Below are 23,190 nucleotides of genomic sequence, written 5' to 3'. Positions count from 1 at the left end.
GAGAGTTCTGTAGTTGCTGAGACCCCGGGACTGAGACCCAGTGAGAGAAGCCAAGGACGCCAGCTAGCGACGACCTCTCACCTCCCCACCCCGCCACCCCCAAACGGCAGGTCTCTTCCCTGGGCTCTAGCTGCTGGCGGCCCCCAAACTGCTCCCAACGGGACGGCCCGGGACTCGCTGCTGAAAAACCCAGGTTGCTCACACACACGGGCGTTTAGCTCAGGAGCCACGGCCCAGCCCCCCTGGCCCTGGGTACATGCCAAACACAGCTTGTGGGGACAGGCAACTGTGCCCCAAAGAGGAGACCTGGGGACTTACAGCCGCCTACCAGCTCTCTGACGGCTCCTGACAGCCCTGCAGGGTAAAACCCTCAATTCATCAAGTCAAACAGTAAAGTGCCAGATTTTAGGCCCATTTTCATTATAAAAGTCAGGGAGGGCGGGAAGCGCAGTATCTCACTGCTACTTACGCGAGGAGCAGACACAGGTAAACACAAGGGAGAGACAGGGACACACACGCGACGGGGTCTGAGGAGAGTCCGCGTCCGCACGGGGAGCACGGCCCAGGCACGGCTCGGCCACCACTGCCCGTCGGTCCCCCCCGGAGCGCCCTGCCCGGACAGGAGACTGGACGGAGGCTCGGCGCACCCAGCCACCCACGGGAGCCTCCGCCTCCGCCGCCGGGGAGGAGGGGACGAGCTCGCACGACGTGCCCCCGGCCCGTGCGCTGAGCTGCTCACGGACTCACGCTACCACCCTCTTCTCTTAGATTCCACCCCTGAAAGGGGAGCCTCCGGCTCGAAAGACCCATTCGGGGAGGGAGAGGCAGAGACAGGGCTGCTTATAAATAGGGACAGGGAGGAATCTGCAAGGATCAACAGATATTTTATCCTTGTTTTGAAAACAAGGTGCCTCAAATCCTCTCTGTTGACCACAGCTGAATAAAAACAAGATGCTACCCAATTTGTGACTTCTTTCTGGTTTTTTTTGTTTTGTTTTGTTTTGTCTTGTCTTTTTCCTTCCCTTGGAAGCCACAGCAATACAGAACTCCGCATGCAGGTCAGAAGAGAAGCACTGAGAAAAATGAAAGGACCAACCGGGTCTGGCCAGAGTGTCCAAAGTAAAACGAGAAAGCAGGGGGAGAAAAATGGAGCAGCACCTCCATCCTAAGAACGCCCACGGGTGGCTGCCTCTGTCCCTCGAGAGAGACTCAAGTACTGGAAGGCAACGAGGAGCAAGAAGGAAAAAGGACAGAAGGAAAATGGGAAAGGACTGGCAGAGAAAGAAAGAAGAAAAAAAAAAGCACAAAACAGGCACTAGATAGGTTCAGCAAAGCCAAGAATGTACTAAAAACCACTTGTTAACTGCTGACATGCACTCACAAGCTCTGTGTTTCCGCTGTAAGAAAGGAGGACAAAGGTCAGGCGCAGGAATGGTGACTGCAGGACCGCTGGTCCAGGGGGCTAGCCAGGCTGTGGTCTTGCTGTGACTCCCCCACACCCCATTCCCTCCCAACCGCGAGCTCATTCTTGCTCCTTGTTAACGACTTCCTCTCTGGGCCTGGCTCCCCCGAAGATGGCAGAGTTGGGATTGGCTACTTGATTGAGGGGCGTGGCAACCGTTCGAGGCTTCAGCTGGAGCCGTGGCCTCTGTGCTCTTTCCTCTGCGGGAGAGAAACCAACGTGGTTTATGAGAAAAGAACCCCACATTCCCCGCCCGGGTGGAATGATCCGACTGAGGCCAGCCCCTACAGGCCAGCCCATTTTCTAACCATCAGGCCAGCCCTGAAGACCCGTCCCATCCCCAGACGCTCTAACAAAGGCCAACTTGTTACCGAAGACTTAAGGGGCGGGCCACAGAAGCCACCGTCCGTGGCACGAGAAGGCGTGTGTGTGTGGGGAACAGCCAGCGCACCAGGGCAAGACAACCTCCACCCACAAAGCATCACCGTACCTTCTGTTGGTTCTCTGAAGTCCATATTGGACCCTCGAAGGGGAGGGCCATCTCTGAACCGACTCCCCATTGGGGGGCCTGTTCGCCGGTCACCTGGGCGACTCCCTCCCCTGCCTCCTAAGAAGTCATCCCTGAAGCCTGAAGGAGGAAGAGGACACCGGATTACTTTTTAAGCTACCGTCTCAAAGCTGACTGTGCAGCTGGCGTGGACTGTTCAACTTGAATTCTTTAGTTTGTCCAACATCGGAAGTTTTTGCAAAAGAGTGCATGGGGTCCAAATGAGAATGTGCTGGGTAATCTCAATGCTAACAGACGTTACACTTCTTACGAAAGAAAAATAAAGCGAGCTGTTCAAATCTCAGCTTGCAGGAAAAGTGGCGGAAACCCCACCCCCTACATAAGACTATAAAATAAGGCTCGCGACAAACAAAAATCCTCAAAGCCCATCTTATTGTGTCTTCTAACATAAAGCCTCTGATTATTAAAAAGATAAACCTGAAATGTGAAAGTTACAATTTAGAATGCGACACCCAAGAAAAGCCCAGACACGAAGACAAAATAAAAACACGAGGCCACCTCTGGGTGACGCGCCCCACTTGTCTCTGTTGTGTGGCGGGTGTGCAGCACCGTAAAAGCTCGGCACCCGTGTGGTCAACAAGGCAGTTACCCGGCACGGCTCGCCCCCTTCGCAGAGCGGGGCTCGCAGAGGAGCGGAGCACCTCGCCCCCAACCTGCGCCACCTCCGGGGGCTGCGAGGGGGAGGAGAGGTTTCCTCCCCATCCCTGCGGGTATCTGCTGGAACCGTCAGCAAAGCAACTGTCACAACAGTCAGGAGTGTTCCGACTCTCATCTGTCTGTAGAGAAGACGGTTTTCTCCACAGGCTTTGAGAACCCTAAGTTTTCTTCAGTTCTGTATTTCATGGAAGGACTTTCATCTAGAGGGGGTTTAAGCTGACTAGCCTTTTAACAGTATCGCCTACTGAAGGGAGAGTGAGCTTCCGGTAAAAATTTAAGAAATAATATTGTAATTAAACAAACCAGTCCGCCTTCCCCTCAGCCCCCAAAGGTGACCACTTCTACTCGAAGGACGGTGCCACTGCTCAAAGCTCTGGAGGAACATCTATCTTCAAGAAGGATCCTGAGCCTGAGGAATATTCTATATATGGTCCATCCGCATCATCCGTAGATTTTGTATCTGCCCGTTTGTCGACTCACTAGCCTTTGTACGTAACCCTGAAATTAAATCTTTTGGCCCTTCTGCTTTTCCAGACATGCACAGAGCAGTGGAAATCTGAGTCGCCCGACATGCGTGTCTCTCGGCTGAGGTCCAACAAAGCAACACTCTGCCTCCTTGTTTCAGCTCAGACCATAAACAAGTGTCTTTTCAAACTATTCGGTGCCAGGTTTTTGCTCTTTTGGGCTTTTCTTTGGCAATTTCACTGTTTAAAGTGGCCCCGCACATAGAGCTGAAGAGTCGTCTAGCATTCCTAAGTGCAAGAAGGCAGTCCCGTACCTCACGGGAGAAAACACGTTAGATAAGCTCCATTCGAGCAGAGTTCTGGTGGTGCTGGCCAGGAGCTCCTTGTTAAACAAATCAACAGTATAGGGGAGTATTACAGTATTAGGGGTCTTTAAACAGAAATACACGCAACAAGGTACGTACTGGTCACTCGACAAAATATTGGGACCAGAAGCTCATAGGAATCAGACCCTGCCGCTTCCCCTGGGAACAATGGTTCGGTATCTGCTCATCTGGGGTTCTCAGTGATTCTAAACTTAACTCCCCTAAATATGAAGACTCAACTGTTTGCAAGGGTGGTATTTTTCTGTTCTTTAAGGGTGGCCAAGGAATTTGGAAAGCGATCAAGTTATCTGAAACCCAGCTTAGAAACTGAGTTGGACAGTACCAATTTTAACCAAACAAGTAATGAAAACAATCCCCCCCAAAAGATTCAGACCAATAGGAGCAATGATTTGGGGAAAACATATTGGGATGTATACAGTCAGGTAGAAGGTTCTTAATAGAATCTTTTAAACCAGAGCTTACGCTGTTTATTCAACAAGCTTAACTGAGATTCAAACATCTGACTGACATTTCCCCCAATCAACTGTGAAGCGGACCTTTCCATGGGAGTACAAAAGCTACTCCCCTAGGAGAATAAATTTTGCGACCAGTGTGTAGCATAAATCAGCTCACACCCGCACTGACAAGGCAGGTAAGCACGACTGCTACTTAGTCCGGATGCACCCAAGTAGGACAGAAGGGAAAAAACCCAAAACAACAGAAACAGCACGCATCCACAGCCAGTGACCACCTCATTTCAAAATCTCTTACGACAGGAGCCGGCGAAGATTATGAGGGAAACGCAAGGTCTGACATTACCAGGTTATCTTTTAATTAAGTTTGATGACAGATTTTTAGGAGGCACACCGTTCATAAGAACCTTCCAAGTTTTTTTTTTTTTTTTTTTTTACTTTAACGTACTTGGCTACCTCTGGGGGTGGGACTCTGCTTTCTTCTATTTTTTGGTATTGCTCCAATCTTTTTACAACAGTGTATGTCATTTAAAAAACAGCATCACTTTGAAGAGCAAAAAAGATCTACTTTCACAAATAACGGATACAAGCATCACTCCACCATGCGGGCACCTCTGGATTCGGACACCTCCAGATACTGCAGTTTATGCTGAACCTGGTGGGTGGCGAGGGAGTTTCTCTGGCTGTGTTCTCTGCTTCAGAGAGTAAAAGTCCCAGCGAGGGCAACAGTTCCTTAGGTAACTGCCACAATTCCAGAGCCTACACACTCAAGCGCTATTCCTACAGTCCCAGGGAATTCAAAACCGGCCGGTCCCAGGCCACCACTCATCAGGCCACTAACGGCTGCACTCAGATTGACTTTGAGAAGACATTTGCTGCGTGTTTCAATCAGAGACTAGCTTATACATAAAATTACAGGTTTGCTGGATCATACTGTACTTTTATGAATAAGCTCATTTCTGATTGGCTACAGGATTTTTAGGATTAAGTAATTCAACAGATATAAGCGGTCACCTGTTTAGCCAAAGTAGCACTGGAAATGCACTCGTAAAAATTTTGGTCTTCAACAGCTTGTGCCAGTTCTTCCCATACTTACCAAACACTATCTGCCGAATTTTGTTTGATGGGGGAGGGTGACAGGGTGGTTGGGTGGGGCACTGATGTTATCCTCTCATACAGTGGAGAGTGCAGAGTTTATAGAAAACAGACTACTTTCTCATTTTTTACCTGTTACAACTGACGTTTTGATCACATATACAATTTATTTTTGTTAAAAAAAAAAAAAAAAAAAAAAAAAGAAAGTAAAGAGATGATCAACCCTTCAAAGCAGAGGCCCGACATGCAAACCGACCTCTTAAGGGGAGACAAGGAGGCACCTGGTGGTCTGCCTTGGTAAGTTAAGAAAAGGAACAGAGCAGATCGTGTCCACCAAGAAGAGATAGGAGTTCCACGCCCTTCAAAAAAACAAACTGGTCACCACGACTTTAACCATGGAAGAAGGAGCCACCAAGAACCACGGTTACGAGGCTTTCTGTAAGCTTCCAAAACCACCCCCCCACTTTCTAGAAGTAACAGTGCTTCTATTTACGCAGAGCAGCCAAGGGGATTCCTTAGACAAAGGCCAGATGGGAACTATAGGCTGAGGCATCGTAACAAAAGGAGGTGGGTCGGTCTAACTCGCCCACAGTGTGGAACCTCTCAAGTCCTACCCCGAACATTTAGGTTCTAACAGAGGCTTACTGCATGCCTGGGCATCTTTCAGGAAAGTTTCACTTGCGGAATGAACTAAAGGAGTAGTCCGGCCAGGTGGGCTACGTCCACACTAAACGTACAACAGCAGCAAGGCCATTGAAAAAGGTTAAGTGGTGATACTTTAAATACTGATACCGGAATTGAAGTCATCCCGGGAATCCCATCCACCTCTAGATTCTCGAGAGCCACCCATTCCTGAGGACACACAAAAAAGATAAAGGTGAGGTCGTACCATTACCCTGCTGCACACACACGGCAAAATTCTTTGGGAAGAATCACTCATGTGATGAGAAGTTCAAAAGAATTGTAAGAGTTTTCGTTGCCAATAGGAAAAAAACAAAAAACAAAAAAACAAAACAAAAACAAAACCCAGGCTTGTGGAAGCACCATCCATTCTAAGGTTTTTCCACATTTTTAAAAGCTCACAAAAGCCTATCAGACCGGCAAGATAATTCTAGTAGCCTTCAACAGTTGTAACCAGTGGGCATACAGTTAAGTGTTATGTTCAGTTTTAGAAGAACCAATCACCTCTGTCATCTGGTCCACCTTTCCTGAATCCAAAGCCACCTTTATCTTGTTTTCTGCCTTCTGCAATGTCCACACGAAGCGACCGATCACCCAACAGCTGATAAGGGGAAAACAGTGTAAGTATAGGCAAAGAAAAACATCTCAGCTGCTAACACGACACAGAAAAACTGAAGATACTTACTGCACCATCATATGTCAAGGCTTCCTTAAGGGAATCCACCTCATCAAATTCTACATAGCAGAAACCTGTAAGAGAAACGAATCCCAATTTCCTCAAGGAATTCTGGGTTAAGACACAGTGGGATCCCCGTCTCTCCCATTTCCCCACTTTCGTTGCATCTAAGTGACAGCAGGCTGGCAGAGCCTAAAAGAGAGATTTTACTTTTCGGTAAACAAAATACTCGACTGGTATTCCTCCCTCTCAATTATACTCTACCAGAAAGTGCCAACCAGGCATTGAAATGGCAGCTGTTTTTATAATGCTTTCTTTTTAGAAGTTTTAACCATGACATTAGAACCTTTCCTGGGCCACTGAAGAGCTGACTTCTGAATGACTTTAGCTTCTCCCTCAACCTCCAACAGTTTCCACGCCCCTTCCTCCTCGCAGCCTGGAGTCTCGGTCTGCACTCGGCACACCCCTTGCCCCGCTTTGCTCACACTGCACCCTGTACTACACCACACCCTCCCACCGCACCCCGAGTGTCCCCGTCCCGTGTGATTACACCTCACCTTCAGGGCCCACCAGACTACAAATGCTCTGAAGGCTTGGGTCCAAACTCTTCCTGTTCACCATTTCCCCCCCCCCAACTACTTGCAACGAGAAGGTACCGCTTGGCTGGAAGGGTCCCCCCCTAAATGGATTCACAATGGTCTAGAGTACTTGTGGAAACCACCTCCCGTGCTCAAAGAGGCCACAAGAGCCCGGTCACCCATCTCACACCTCAGAGCTGCTCAAACGGAGGATGACCCTCCATCTGATGTAGAAACTAAAACCTGCTGCTACTGACTCAGCCTCAAGGCTGGCCTCGACCACCCGTTCCTCCCCTCCCCCAGAAGCCCGAATTCCTAGCGCATCTAGGAGGCACACTGGGTGGGCCTGACTTTCACAGGCTGAACAGGTACATTTACTTCTGCTGTTAGAGCGCTCGTTATTAACAAGGCTTCCGGTTCTAAAGCCAAGAACGCCTCCAAAACGGTAAAAGCGCCACCTACACGCAGAACTGCTCGGGTGAGCGAAACCTCTGCTTCTCGCACAGCTAGTACCTCTCCTTGGATGTTCTTCTAGATAAATGACGTAAACCGCATGCCCTTGTACCTCGCGCCATGCCCTGAACAGAGAGCGCGTTTCCCTTCAGGGACTCCGGAGAGCTAGAGGATGACGCTCACGTGACTCTTCCTGCTTACTGCTTCCCGGCTCACGTGCCTTGAAGAGACTAATCTACAGACACGAACTTTACCCAAAATTTGAGCCAACCCTCCCCCAGACACGCTCCCAAATCACAAAGATACAGTGATGATATTTGTGAGCTTCTCTTCTGAATTCTGTACAAATACTTAGATCACAGGAAAACGACAAAGAAGAAAGCCACGCGTCGGTGAAGGGGAAATGCACCGGCAAAGTCCTCTGTTCTGTCTGTTCATCTCTCTCCCGGGGAACTCCTTTACTGGCAGACAGGACTGCCAGTCAGGCAAAGAGCACATTTACTTGGGCATATAGTGCACATTTCTACAAATACGATCACGTGTAAAACATTCTCCCCCAAGTAGAACCGAAAGCCTCATGGGTTAAAGGGCTATGCGGGTTTCAGCTACTTGGATAAACACTTCCACAATTAAAGCCCTCTGGTTCCCCACCATTTTGGTTCAGACCCTCCCTCTACGAGAATATACAGTACGAATTCCCCAAACTCACCTTTAAATTTGTCTGTGTCTTTGTCTCTGACTAGCCGTACACTCCGTATGCTGAGATCCTTGAAGATAGCATCTATGTCGCCCTGAACTGTATTAAAAGGTAGGTTTCCTACATATGCTGTGTAGGGGGGCTCTGTGGGCAGCTCCTTCTGGCTACGGGAACCATGGCCACCAGCACTGCCGCGGGACCTGGAGGGGAAACAGACAGGATTCAAGTCTACTTGTCCCAGGGCGGGGACAAGGGCAATGTCTTCCACTCAGCCATACCAGTCATGTGAACGACTCCACTTGATTGTACAACAGCATCTTGAAATTATCAAGAGTATCCCAAAATACCACTTATGGAAAGGGTACCTATTGTTTGGTGACAGAAACGTCCACAGAAACACAGAATGTACGTAAGCAGACATTTTCCCGGAAAATCACATCCGAACAGAACGTATCCCTCCTTGCACGACCGGTTATTTCCTACTTACTTAGACTCAGTATCTGCAAAATGCTCATGTCCTAAAACCTTAGCAAACACCCTCCCTCACACCTGGCAGCTAACACACGCAGAGACGGACCGTCCAGACTTATCACACTGTGTTCACAGGAAGGTTTCCAAAGCTGCTCCAAGTTTAAGCCATTCGTAACACACCTGCTCCCTGCTGCTGTCAGATTATGGATAACACAAGCTGGGGAAGGGCAGAGAGAAAGGCGGACAGAGGATCCGAAGCAGGCTCTGCGATGACAGCAAGAGCTCGATGTGGGGCTGAACTCAGCAACCATGAGATCATGACCCGAGCCAAAGACAAACGCTCAACCAACGAGACACCCCAGGTGCCCCTTAAAACTCCTCTCTTAAAGGAGTTGCCTCACAACACATATCTGCTCAAAGCCATCCTTTTCGCAGGGGAAGCATCAATACAAGTCACGGAAAGTAACTTGGTTTTTGCTAGGGATAACATGAAAGAACTCCGCCATCTTTGAGATAAGTACCATCCTTTATGACATTTTCTTAGCAGAAGAACAAAATCACGATGTAATTCTTAGATGGCTACAATTAAGCTTAGTAACTCAAAATTCTGCTACTTCCCAATAGGAAATTCTACATTTTGTTTTCAAGTGAACTGCACCCCACCTGCTCTCACTCCCCCCACCCCACCAAGGTGAGTAAATGACTTGTTTTTGCACTTCAATACCCTTCACAACGCCACTGTTTTTCTTTTTTTTTTAAAGTTGATTTATTTTTGAGAGAGAGAGAGAGAGAGAGAGCAAGAGGAAACGAACCAGGGAGGGGCAGAGGATCCAAAGGAGGCTCTGCGCTAATAGCAGAGAGCCCGATGTGAGGCTTGAACTCATGAACCCCGAGATCATGACCTGAGCCGAAGTCAGATGCTTAACCGACTGAGCCACCCAGGTGCCCCTGCAATACCACTGTTCTTATCTCAATAACCCGAAGCCCTAAAATACTTTCAACGAGGTACTCTGAGACTGAATACAGACTATATAAGATACAATAGATGCAAACTTTTGAAAAACTATCAAAGCACACGATGAATTACAATTAATAACTTGAAAATCATCTGTTACTAAACATCTGGTGGAAACAGTCCCTTGCCCTCAAGCAGCTCAAGGTGAGCGGCACGTGTAAGACACAAACAACTACAATGGCACACACTGCCTGCATGTTTGTGTGTATATGTATGTATATACAGAAGGTAAAAAGCCACAACGATTTTTTAAAACCTTAAGGTGAAGGTGAGAATGGAGAGCTGGTAAGTTGAGCAGGTGTATGTCTGATGACTCGGGAAAATGGAGGAAGGCCGGCTTGCTCAAAGGACACGTGGAACATTTACAGAACTTACGCAGGATGCCGGCTGCAGGGCCCAGAAGGTGGAGTCAGGGCTCTGAATTCAGGCAGCCAGGTGAGCCTGGATAAGGATCGAGGGAAGGAGGGTAGGTAGTGTTAATCGGATGGCAGGGGCACGAAGAAGAAAGCCGTTGCTGGCTTTGGGGAAGATGGCAGAATCCTGTTTCAAGCAAGCAGTATTTTAAGAGCTAGACATGTGGAAACAACCAACCCAGCCCATTAACCTGCTTATTTCACCAGAGCCTCACAAAACTGCCGGCGGCTTACTATTCCAGATTTTCCCAAGAATCGCCACAGTCACCCTGCATACTACCCTATGTGACATAGTTCTATGGGACTTCAGCATGTCTTACAGGACAGGGCAGCCGGACTGCCTGTAATTTGCCTTCTAATTTACTGTCTCCGACGGTTACAAAGCGAGAAGAGTGGAAGTCTCCAGTGTGCCAGCAACTTGAGACCAGGGCGAGGGGACAAACCCCAGAGAGTGCATATGCATGTAATAAAAGGATACATCCAGTCAGCAACCCACCGAATAAAAAAAAACAAACCCAAATGTCGGGAAATTCTGAGCGAAAACTCCCATGATACCTTTTGACAGTAACTGAAGTTTACAAGAGACTATTGTCTAAAGCTGTGTTACTCAAAAGCACTTTCTAAAACAGGTTAAAAACAACACAGGCAGAGAAGACTCATTTGACACCTTTCTCAGCTTGGTGTAGAACCTCTTCCAAATGACCTCTGTCTCTGTCTCTCTCAGTTTCCTCGTCTGTGACTTCATAAGTGTCTCAAATCTTTCTTTTACAAAGTTTAAAACCGACCATAAAACAACTCATAAATCCTGATTGCTTTATAAAAGTTTAGTAACAATTCCAAAGCATTACGGGAAGACTAAGCACGCTCCAGGCTACACTGCTGTGCAGAAGCGGGTGGACAGGCTGCCGTGGATACAGAACAGATGAGCCAAAGAGCAGGCCGCCCCCCCCCCCCCCCCGGTTCAGAACAGACACCTGAAGGTCTGCGCTGCAATCCCCCAGGCTGTATTGCACCCCCTCCACTCAGCATCAATCCTTCCAGCTCATGACTGCTTCTGCTCTCCCTTAGGGACAGTCCACTGCTTTTTAAAATAACATATTCAAGTTTTAAAGTTTGAGACAGAAGTGAGAGCAGGGGTGAGGCAGAGAGAATCACAAGCAGGGTCCACACTGCCAGTGCAGAGCCTGATGTGGGGGCTTGAACTCACAAACCGTGAGATCATGACCTGAGCCAAAATCTAGAGTCAGATACTTAACCAAGTGAACCACCCAGGCGCCCCAACATATGCAAGTTTCAAAGTAATAAATTACAACCTCGGTAACTTAGGAAATCCAAATTTCAACTCCAAACATGAACAAAATCCTTTACAGAAAAATCACTTTTCTTTAGTCAAATCATGTCTATGAGGTACAGAGGGCACAAACCTAAGACCGAGTCCCTGCCCTCAAGGAGCCAATAACCCAACTGACAGGGTCCAGGCATCAGGAAAGGAGAAATCAAAGACTGCAGGCAATCTGGGAGACAGCCACAGGGAGCAGGGTCCGCAGGGGTGAACAACAGGAATCGGGACCCTTGCGTTCCCACAGCACCCAGGGAAACGCTGACCTAACAAGCTGGTTTGCCATGAAGAAGCCTGTGGGAGGCAAGGAGCCTGGAGGGAGGGTTGACTGTAAGAAACAAGATAAGACAAGAGAGTACTAGGGCCGGGATCAGCTCCAAGAAGTAGATTCAAGAGAGAAGTGCTCCAGGCTTACTTTCCAAGTATAAGGAATAAGAAAAAAGGAGGGATGCACGCTAAGCTCTTTTCTAGGAAAGGGTTTTATAAAGACTTCCAGAGGCCATCAGAAGCCACACATAATTTAATCACTGTTGCTGTTACTCTTGAAAAATCAAGAGGGAAGCCAAGATACCCAAGTAAAGAGTATTAACCTCCCTGGGGTATTTGCAACATTACATGTTCTCCTATTAAGTCTAGGTTAGGGACACAGTATCCTTAGGGCTGATCAACAACTCTGGTCTTTTAGGTCTCTCACATTCCACCCAGAAATACATACTAGCATATATTACACTGTTTCACGCATGACACCATGCTGGATCCTGTATAAATATCCCCAAAAAGATCGCCTTTGTAAGATTAAAATACAAGTAAACAACAAAGTCCACTGAACATGCTTTAAAAAAAAAAAAAAAAAAAAAAAAGGTCATGGTTATGATGTGCAACCCATTTGGTTTCTAGAAAATAACCAAAAAAAGGTTGAGCTCTCAAAAGCCAGGCCCTCATTTCAGTTTTATCTTACCTACTACTAACACCTTACATTACCAAAATACACTAATTAAAGTCACTGAACCAATATCGATACTTTACTAAAGCTCAGTTTATTCAGATTTCCTTAGTTTTTACCTCAGGTCCTTTTTCTGTTCCAGGAGCCCATCCAGCGCCCTATTACATTTTAGTTGTAATTGAGGTTTTTAAAAACTAGCCCCAGACGACTTGGATTAAAAGCATTTCATTTCCAAGCAGATCTCCCTCTCCTAGATGTATGCAGTCTCCAAGGCCTTCAATCAGCATTCACAATTAAACCCCTTCATCTTGATAACTGGCATTACTGAAGGATGGGCAAGAGAGCCTGTGATGTTTCTGATCAACCCTGGGATCAATGATGAACTCTTCAATGAACCCTTTCTCAAAGAGCTCTTTTCTGCTGTGAATGGTTATCTTCATAATTCAATCCCATCTGCAGGATTAAAAAACCCTCGCAGGGAAATGCAAAGTAGTTCTAAGGCAGAATTCTGTCTCCAGAACTATTACGGTCTCTGGTACTCAGCAGGGGTGGAAGGAATGAAGACACAGGCCTAGCAACGCCTCCAGGATCACAAATAACTTCTTCCACTAACATGAATATTCTTTCTTTAAAAATTTTACTTATTTATTTTGAGGGAGGGAGGGGTGGGGTGGGGGAGAGACAGGTCAGTGGGGAGGGGGCAGAGAAAGACGGAGAGAGAGGGAGTCCCAGGCGGGCTCTGTGCTGTCAGTATGGAGTCCTACTCAGGCAGGGCTCGAACTCATCAACTGTGAGATCATGACCTGAACTGAAATCAAGAGTCGCTTAACTGACTGAGCCACCCGGGCGCCCCTGGGTATTCTTATTTGGGAAAAAAATTAAAATATAAGAGAGGATTACATGTACTTAGATGACATCTCCAATTAGGTACTTAAATGTTTTTCAACAAAAACTTTGGCTACGACCAACAGCAAGAGAAACATCTTTACACCGCGACTAAAAATGTGACACATATATACCTGCCTGCATAGTAGCTGTACAAATAACAAAAAGCTTCTCAACAGTACAAACTCACAGTATAACATACACTATTCTCTATTTCATCTTTAAAAATGCTTGTCAGGACCTCTAAGTTGATCTCATCATCTACCAACAGGAAAGAACAGGCAGTCTGAGAGCCTTGTTCCAGAACAGGGAGCACAAGGGGGACTTCTGGTTTACAGTCTTTCTGAAAATGTTTCTTACTGGGAAAAAAGGCATTTATCGCAATGTACTAAAATTTTGGACTCCCACACATTAATGAAAGCAAATAAACGGATTATTAATATAGTAGCTTCATATGGTGCAAAACATTACTCAATCCAAAGTTCCAGATTTTTCAGAGGAAATAAAATAAAAATCTCAAGCTGTTTATCGGTCCTCAGAGAATACTGCCACAAAAAACATCTGTCTTGAAGCTATGATGTAAACCATGTCTATGGATTAGTTTTGAACTTTATAGGCCGAGAGTTCTTTTCCCTATTTATTTTATTTTTTTATTTTAGAGAAGAGAGAGAGCACGCGTGCAGGGCAGAGGGAGACAGAATCCCAAAACCTGGGACCGTGACTTGAGCTGAAAATCAAGATTAGGATGCTCGGGGCGCCGGGGTGGCTCAGTCTGTTGAGCGTCTGACTTGGTTTCTGCTCAGGTTGTGATCTTACAGCTCGTGGGTTCGAGCTCCATGTGCAGGTCCACGCTGACAGTGCAGAGCCTGCTTGGGATTCTCCCTCTGTCCCTGCACGGCTCACATGCTCTCTCTCTCAAAACGAATAAACTTACCAAAAAAAAAAAAAAAGAGTAAGACGCTCAACCTACTGCCACCCAGGTGGCCCAGGAGAGCTTTTTCTAATTTAGGGTGATTATTTGAGATTTGACATTCTACATACTATCAGCTCCAATTCATTTTATTATTTTTTTAACTTTTTTCTTAACATTTATTTATTTTTGAGAGAGAGAGCAAGACAGAGCACAAGTGGTGGAGGGGCAGAGAGAGGGAGACACAGAATCCAAAGCAGGCTCCAGGCTCCGAGCTGTCAGCATAGAGCCTGACGCGGGGCTCGAACTCACAAACCGCGAGATGGTGACCTGAGCCGAAGTCGGACGCTTAGCCGACTGAGCCATCCAGGTGCCCCAGATCCACTTCACTTTAAAGAAAACTTCACATTTTCATGTGATGTTCAATTTTATGATCTACAAATAGCTTATGTTTCAGTTATTTAGAGAACAATAAAATGCCAGATAGACCACCAGATAAAAGCTAGAATTCAAAGGCATACAAAACTAACAGTTCTTCTCCATTTACTATCTGAAAAACCGTGAATATCACACTAACACCACATATTAATTATACCTTAATAAAATTGAAAATACTTGAAAAGTCATAAAAATCTGTTACTTGTACTAAAAGACGATATGTACTAAGATGCATACCTATTAACATTATTTATTAATAAGTGTTTCTGCTAATATCAAATTTATTTTAACCTCTAGTTGCCCTACACGTGATAGTTACAAGAATTAGGCAAAGTGGGGGGGGAGGGAGAGAGAGAGAGGGACAGAGAGAGGGAATGTTAAGCAGGCTCTCTATACTCAGCACGGAGCCCACTGTAGGGCTCAATCCTGGGACCATGACCTGAGCTGAAATCAAGAGCTGGGACACTCAATCGAGCACCCAGGTGCCCCATCAGGAGATTTAGTGGGCACACTGACCAAATGCCATGGGCAAACTTTGGTCCTGATTCAAACAAATCAGTTGTACATCAAAATTTACGAGCTAATTAGAGAAATCAAAATACTTATGGGGGGGGGGGGGCGGCCTGGGTGGCTCAGTGGGTTGAGCATCAGACTTCAGCTCAGATCATGATCTCAGTTCATGAGTTCGAGCCTCGCGTCTCCGTGCTGGGCTCTGTGCTGACAGCTCAGAACCCCCACCTCCTCCACCCCCCCCCCCATTGGATTCTGTGTCTCCCTCTTTCTGCCCCTCCCTGTTTCACACTCTGTCTCTCAAAGTAAATAAACATTAAAAAAAAAAAAAAAAAAAAAAAAAAAACTTCCTGGGAAGTTTTCAGATGTGGTAGTATCATGGTTATATTTTTAAAAGTCTGTACCTTTGAAACTCATACTGAAGTACTTCTAGATGAAATGAGACATCTAAGATGTGCTTTAAAATAATCCAGGCGGGGCGCCTGGGTGGCTCAGTCGGCTCAGGTCATGATCTCACAAGTTCCTGAGTTCGAGCCCCGCGTCGGGCTCTGTGCTGACAGCTCAGAGCCTGGAGCCTGCTTCGGATTCTGTGTCTCCCCCTCTCTCTCAAAAACAAAAAACAAAAGACAAACAAAATAAACAAACAAACAAAAAAACTTTCTTAAAAAAGGTAAATAAAATAAAATAATCCAAAAGCTTGTGAGGAAAGTGAAGGGAGGAGGTACGGATGAAATAAAAGCCGTCACTTTAAAGAGTGGGTAACAGGTACATGAGGTGGATTAGTATTGAATTCTACCTTTATTTGTACTTTAGATTTTTCGTAATCAAATCTTTTGAAGATTCAAATAGGCCAACTATATGAAGTAATCTTTGAGACAACTGCACAAAACTGAACACGAACTGGGTAACAGAAAAACTGGTTAAAAAGAAACCCCTAATCAGTTAGCAACATGCATGTACTCAAGTTTTAAAAGTATTTTCAGACAGAGAGACAGGAAGGCTGACTGGCTTTAAAATATTCTATCCCAGGACACCTGGATGGCTCAGTAGGTTGAATGTCTGACTCCTGATCTTGGCTCAGGTCATGATCCCCCCCCCCCCCCCCCCCCCCGTTGTGGATGGAGTCTGTGCAGGGCTCCGTGCTGGCTGTGGAGCCTGCTTAAGATATTCTCTCTGCCCCTCTCCCCCAATCGCATCACGCTCTCTCCCCAAAAAAATAAAAAAATTCTATCCCCTCCCCACAATGGGGGAGACTGATGAAAACAGGAACAGCAAAAAGCTAAATGAATGGAAATGAAGAGTTGCCCAATGGGCAGTTTCTGAGTATCACTGTGAACACCAGTGCCACTTAGAAATGGTCAAAGTGGTAAATTTTATGGATACATTTTACCACACACACCCTGAAAAAAATGAAACCAGGGAATGGTTACATACATGGGTTTGATACACTGGTTTCCACTTCTGTTCACATGTGAAAGTGTTCAGGTTTATTTTTCTAAGTTTATTCATTTTGAGAGAGACAGAGCCTGGGGGTGGGCACGGGGGATGTGGGCAGAGAGGGAGAATCCCAAGCAGGCTCTGTGCCATTAGCACAGAGCCCAATGTGGGACTCAAAGTCCTGAAACCATGCAGGACAGAAATCAAGACCGCGACACTCAACCAACTGAGCCACCCAGGCACCCCTGAAAAAGTTTAGATTGGTGTTTAAGTGTTACATAAAATGAGCAACTGGTAAATTCTGGCCTAATTTAAACCACACTGACCTTCCTCCACGAACAGAAAATTAAGCTCAAGGAGCAATCCTTTAATATTCTCAGGTGGCCTCTGTAAACACTAACATGCACTTCCTGTGGTCCTAACTGTGCCTTCCAGGACCACACCCTTCATTTAACAGTCCCCCAGCGCCTTACTAGCTGCTACCTGAGACCTGCACTGATCTTGCAACTGACCCCACAGTAAATCAAGGCTGGGGCACCAAACTACACTATTACTCATGCTTCATCATGAAGTGTTTGCAGAGAAAGGAGCCTACGAGCTTCAAAACACAATGTCCCTGATAAAGCAGCAAAAGTGATTAATTTTACTAAATCTTGACCCACTTTTTAATATCCTATGTTTTGAAATGGGGGCAAAGCATTATTGCGGCTTATAGAAATGTGATGGTTTTCTCCAGGAAAAGCATTCATGCAAGTTTACAAGCTGAGCTAGCTATGCTTTTCATGGAACACCATTTTTACCTGAAGAATTATCAAACTTTGACTATTCGTTTTCTTGAAAATGAAGTGAGCCTGTCCTTTAAGGAAAATGAACAGTATCTGTTGCCAGTGATAAAATGCAGGCTTTTCAAGCAAAAAATAAAGTTTTAGAAAACTCATATTCATCAACATAAGTTTGAAAGTCTCACAATCTCTGAAATTTTTCTCATAAAATCAGCTGTGGCATAAATAAACATCATTTGGTACTGTATAATAAAATGTACTAACACTGGGAAGATCTGCATAACTCAATGAACTGATCTTTTCCAGATAATCAATGCCTCATGTTACAAGATCATGAGCAGGTAAAAAAATCCCTTTGAAATATAAAATGATCAATGGACTTTAAAGAATAGTATGAAGGGGCGCCTGGGTGGCTCAGTCGGTTGGGCGTCTGACTTCGGCTCAGGTCACGATCTCACGATCTCACGGTCCGTGAGTTCGAGCCCCGAGTCGGGCTCTGGGCTGATGGCTCGGAGCCTGGAGCCTGCTTCCGATTCTGTGTCTCCCTCTCTCTCTGCCCCTCCCCCGTTCATGCTCTCTCTCTGTCTCAAAAATAAATAAACGTTTAAAAAAAAAAATTAAAAAAAAAAAGAATAGTATGAAAAGTTTACTAGATAAAGTTTCAGATTCCACACTGCAACTAACTTTTGCAGAAAACTACCACTTGTCCAGTTTTGGTATAGGAGCAGAAAAAAAAATACCCACAATTATCTGAAAAGGCTATTAAAATACTACTTTTTCCAGCTGCTTACCTGTGTAAGGCTGGATTTTCTTCATGTATGTCAACCAAAGCATCCCATCTCAAGAGTGAATACAGAGGCAGGTATGTATGAGAAACCAATTATCTTCTATTAAACCAAACACTCAAAGGGCTCCAAAAACGCAACTGATTAATTTCAGAAGAATAGTGTGCAGAACAGGGGAGATGATAGTCTCCATCTACCCTATACTGAATACAAGACTTAACTGGAGGTGCCACGTTTTCAATTTAGTATCTTTTCAACATAGTATCAACATACTGGAGCACATCCAGAGGGCCCCATCAAGAACACTTTTTTTTTAAGTTTATTTATTTATATATATAGAGAGAGCATGTGCACAGGGCAAAGAGGGAGAGGGAGAGGGAGAGGGAGAGAGGGAGAGAGGGAGAGAGGGAGAGAGGGAGAGAGGGAGAGAGGGAGAGAGAGAGAGAGAGAGAGAGAGAGAGAGAGAGAATCCCAAGCAGGCTGTGACCGTCTGCAAAGAGCCTGATGCCAGGCTCAAACTCACTAATCACAAGATCTTGACCTGAGCTAAAATCAAGTCAGACCCTCAACGGACTGAGCCACCCAGGCACACCCCCCCCACCCCAATTTTAGAAATCACAACATGGGGAAAATGTCAAAGAACCAAGGACATTCAATTAAAAAAGACAATGTAGGTATTACAGCTTAAGTTCTATCAAAATCAAGCAATTACACTTATTTCGTGTGCAGGTCTAACCAGATGTACAAATGAAAGGCAGGGGCACCACATGCTGTCCTGTCCAACCCTCTCTTCTACTTCTAGGGGAAGCTGGAAACTGGAAGATGGGAGTCTAATCTAGGACTGATACTGCCCCAACACTGTGTTTACATGTTTCAAGTTTCTGGGAAGACTACTTGAATTAGTGGGACATCCTCCCAGAACACTAAAGGTTAACTTCAAATAGAAATATACATTTTAACAATATACCAAGTCAGTCTTTAGAAATCTCAGAAGCATTTGCAATAAATATTTCAAATATAAATTTTGTAACAAGCCGATAATCTACAAGAAAAAATTAGTTACCACTCATTTACAATATAGCAGTCTTCATAAAGTGCTTTATGCCTATAGATTTCTCTTGGCTTTAGAAATAGAGCCAGGAAAGTGAAAACTCACTCGTTAATTCAATAGAACTTTTCCCACTCTTACTGATGCAAGGGAAATATGATTAAGTGTACGAGACACTGTGCTGCTTGCTTTGGACAGCTCACTTAATATTCCCAATAAATAGCTCTACAGAGGAGTTTTTATCTTACATGGGGGAAACTGAGGCTCAGAGAGCTAAAGAACTTGTTCCAGAGCACACAGCTAATACAAGGCTCAAGGCTCAGATGACCCTTAAGCCCTGTCTGCCTGATTCCAAAGCTAGGGTTTTTCCTCAAACTGTGTTAGAGACTGTTGGTGAAACCAAGTCAAGCATATGTGGTAACGATTTTCATAGAAGATAATGATTTGGAAGCCAGCATTTGGGAGGCCGGGGAGTGGAGAAGAGGACGATAACCCCAGGCCACCTGGCATTTGGTAGGCAAACAGGATTTTAAGAGAAACTTTTTTAATACTTCTACGGGTCCTACCATGACCAGTGCAAATAGCTACCATTGTTTATACCCTGCTTTCTTTCCTCTTATTAGTCTTAAAATATGCTTAGAGGGGCACTTGGTTGGCTCCCTGTCCAAATGACATCTATTGATTTCAGCTCAGTTTGTGAACCGAGGGTAGTGGGAACAAACCCCTGGGTCGGGTCAGGCTCCATGTGTGGAGTCTGGTTTGGATTCTCTGATTCTCTCTCTCTCTCTCTCTCCTTCTGTCCCCCTCCCCGCTGCTTGCACACTCTCTCTTAAAAAAAAAAAAAAGTTAGAATTCCAGTCCCCCCAACTGGAACTTGATAAAGAATACTTAGTGGAATTTAAGAAACAAAACAGATGAACATAGGGGAGGGGAAGGAAAAATAACATAAAGACAGAGAGGAAGGCAAACCGTAAGAGACTCTTAAATGCAGAGAACAAACTGAGGGTTGCTGGAGGGGTGCTGGGTGGGGGGGGTGGATTAACTGGGTGATGGGCACTAAGGAGGGCTCTTGTTGGGATGAGCACTGGGTGTTGTATGTAAGGGATGAATCACTAAATTCTACGCCTGAAACCGTAATTATACTATATGTTAACTAACTTGGATTTAAATAAAAATTTAAAAATAGAGAAATAAAAATCTAGATAAAAAAAAGAAGAATACTTAAAGGTGTACTTTTAGTAGGTACCATTTTCAGCAATCTCGAGTCTTGCTACCTCCAAGTTCCAATCTAATTCCCAGAATTGACGGTTTTAGGCTGGAGCGCGCAAAAGCATGTTATAGTTAGAAATGTAAAAGCCTACTACTCTCCACTTTATTGCCAATGGCCAATAAAATTAAAACCCAGGAAAGAAAATTCAGCAACCTACAGAACAAAATACACTCAAGATCTAGTACAATCAACTCTTGGTAATTTGGAATTGTGATTTGCTTTGCTTTTGGGGGCAACAATGCAGTTCCAGGCTCTGTCACTGGCCGCCGGGGACATTCTCAATGGGTTGAGAAAATAACCGCCTAACACCGCTTCCTGACAACAGCGCTGGGTATCACATACAACACAGAAGACAATTACAGGGAATGTATAATTATTAAAACCAAGCTTTTAGGTTATGACTGCATTTCACACCTGCTATTCCTTTCACCTGTGACCCAAGTGGTTTACAGTTGAGACCTCTTACTCGCTAAGGTGTTTTAGACCAAAGGGAAGGGTCCCTTGATACAAAAGCGCCAAACAAAGCAATGCAGAACTGGCTTTCCCGAAGTGACCATCTTCTACAATGCCTAAGCACTGTATGCGAACATAAGCAAACAGCACTGAGACATCGGTGTGAAACATGGTTCACGTAACAGCACAAATTATCACGGAAGGTTACCCACGAGCCTCTACCACCTTGCTGAATTTCTGAGGAACCAGAAACTGGTTAACTCCAGAGCTGATGAAATTAAAGTAACATTGACTCTGGAATAGGAAAGCTTTGGCGCAGACCTCACTGCTACATGTTTGGTCCTTTGTAAAGTTTCTGGACTCACTCCGGACCCTGTCTAAATGAGCACACAAATTCACCAATGCGTTTTTAGGACTGCTTTTAGGAACTGAGTGGCATTTCCCATGTACTTAAATGTGACATCCACTAAAAGTCTGACTCAAACACCTCAAGTCACCAGAGCAGCTAGCAAATCTGTCGAAAGGCGGGGTGGGGGTGGGGGTGGGGGTGGGGGCATAAAAAAAACACAAAAAACCCCCACAGTAACCAAACACCAAATCCCAGATTCAGGATAATATGACTAACTTATTGTAGTCCCGAACCAACTAAAACTCCTTGGATCTGCCTTAAATCAAACCACTCTGTGTAAGAGTTTTCCTGGGCACTTTTAATGTTTCTTGAAACTAAAGAAAAAAAAAAAATCCCAGTTATTAAATTTCAAGATGACTTTAAAAGCAAATTTGATGTCTATGAACCTACCCCAAAGGCAACAGTTTCACATGTCATCCAACATCTATTTCTTTTTTATTAGCAAATAAAATATTCTTTGAAAGAACAGGTGGTTCCACCTTCCCCAACTTCCATATTCTAGTGTCATGAGTAATATTAGGTACACTCCCTAACCAAAACAAGCCTTTGTCTGAGCCAGTCCCAAACCAAGGTATTAAAAGATCATTCTTCACCAAACAAAGATACTTTTGGGATTGAAACCCAGGAGACTGGACACCTCAGTAGGTACTATTGTGGTGTTATCCTGGGAAAGTAATCCTTTCTGTAAAAGTACACAAAGGCCAAGTGTGTCCTTGACAAATAGCAAGATGTTTATAGTCTGTCTTCTAAATTCTGCATGAGGGAACAAAAAAAAAAAAAGAAAAGAAAAGAAAAGAAAAATATCCAGCGCGGATTCCCGAAATTAAATACTCTAAGTTTCTTATTCACTAGTGAAGTATTTCTCTTTCAAAGGGGGTGTCTCAATTGTATACAGTCTGTAAACGACCAGAGTGAGAACGAGGCTAACTGCGATTCCTTCTCCAGGTCAGAAGGAGAAACTAGGGAGAAATAAAATTTTCTGCCAGCAAGCACGTAGCACCTGCCAATAAGACACTGACCCAGGACACAGGAAAATTAAAAATGCTATTATGTATTTTCTTTTGCTTGGTCTCCCCCTCCACCGGCGTGAATCGGACCACTCCCGGGCTCTAGCCGCCAAATCCCTGCCTCACACATAAGGGAAGGGAATCACCCCTCTCGCCCTCCCGACCTTACCCAGTCGGCTGGCCTCCGGGCGAAGCGGGCCAGAGCGCCTGCAGCGCAAGCAGAGAACAGGAGGCCGGGACCTGGACAGAGACCCGAGCGGGGCAGGCTACGGCCCCCACCCCGCGCTGCAGCAGAGCCCCGCGCTGGCCCTGCCGTGCTGGGGGATGGGGCTGGAAGCGGGAGCTCGTCCTCCAAGGCACTCAGTGCCGCTGCGGCCTGGCCTTGCGGCCAAGGCACTGGAAAGACGACACGTCGGCGGCGGCGGCGGGAGACACAGGGACGAATCTGCGCCGCGAGCAAGACGTGGGGGAAACTAACTGCCGCCGCCCCCCTCCCCGAGCGCGCCATTTCTAGGCCCCGGCCCTACAGGCTCCTCTCCCAGGCCTCCGCGGGCCGAGCCGGGCCCCCTACCGCCCGCCGCCCCGGGTGAGCGCGGGAAGGCCGCCGCCCCGGGGCCCCTGACTCCGCCCGCCCCCCGCGCCCGGCGGGGGCCCACGCCCGCCAGCCTCACCCTCTGCCGCCGCCGAAGCTGCTGTAGGCCCGATCGTCGTAGGTATCGAAGTCCGCCATTTGCCGTCTCCGCTCCGAGAGGAACCAGGGTGAGCGAGGAAGGACCCCGCAATATAACTCCCCCCCGCCCCGCCGCCGGGGCTGTCCGCCGCGCCGCCTGATCGCAAATCGCACGCACGCGCGCGCACGCGCACGTACGCCGCGCCGCGCCGGGCCTGGGCCGACGGGCCGCTCCT

General features: G+C 46.1%; 1 protein-coding gene across 2 annotated transcripts; it reads right to left on the bottom strand.

Moving 5' to 3' along the window:
- Positions 1-1,320: 1,320 nt before the first annotated feature.
- EIF4H (eukaryotic translation initiation factor 4H) lies at positions 1,321-23,114 on the bottom strand. 2 transcript variants are annotated; one of them, XM_058710276.1, is made up of 7 exons: positions 22,956-23,114; positions 8,182-8,369; positions 6,451-6,515; positions 6,270-6,366; positions 5,877-5,936; positions 1,953-2,090; positions 1,321-1,662 (listed from the first exon to the last, which is right to left on the bottom strand). In XM_058710276.1, the coding sequence occupies exons 1-7, from the start codon at positions 23,012-23,014 to the stop codon at positions 1,523-1,525; spliced, it is 747 nt and encodes a 248-aa protein (XP_058566259.1). In that variant the 5' UTR covers positions 23,015-23,114; the 3' UTR covers positions 1,321-1,522. The 2 variants fall into 2 exon arrangements, with proteins under 2 accessions (XP_058566259.1, XP_058566260.1); XM_058710277.1 differs by lacking the exon at positions 5,877-5,936 and having other exon boundaries at positions 22,956-23,097.
- Positions 23,115-23,190: the final 76 nt, after the last annotated feature.

The sequence above is a fragment of the Neofelis nebulosa genome, chromosome 18 (assembly GCF_028018385.1).
Source record: "Neofelis nebulosa isolate mNeoNeb1 chromosome 18, mNeoNeb1.pri, whole genome shotgun sequence".
NCBI classification, from domain to species: Eukaryota; Metazoa; Chordata; class Mammalia; order Carnivora; family Felidae; genus Neofelis; species Neofelis nebulosa.
This window is presented reverse-complemented; position numbering and strand designations above follow the sequence as displayed.

What these genes read in the sequence shown, in the direction of transcription:
- EIF4H (XM_058710276.1), bottom strand. Translation starts at nt 23,014, where the DNA reads ATGGCGGACTTCGATACCTACGACGATCGGGCCTACAGCAGCTTCGGC. An exon ending in CCTTGACATATGATGGTGCA is followed by an intron (nt 6,367 to 6,450) that starts GTAAGTATCTTC and finishes TCCCCTTATCAG; the next exon opens with CTGTTGGGTGATCGGTCGCT. An exon ending in CCGGGATGACTTCAATTCCG is followed by an intron (nt 2,091 to 5,876) that starts GTATCAGTATTT and finishes TTCCTCCTTCAG; the next exon opens with GCTTCAGGGATGACTTCTTA.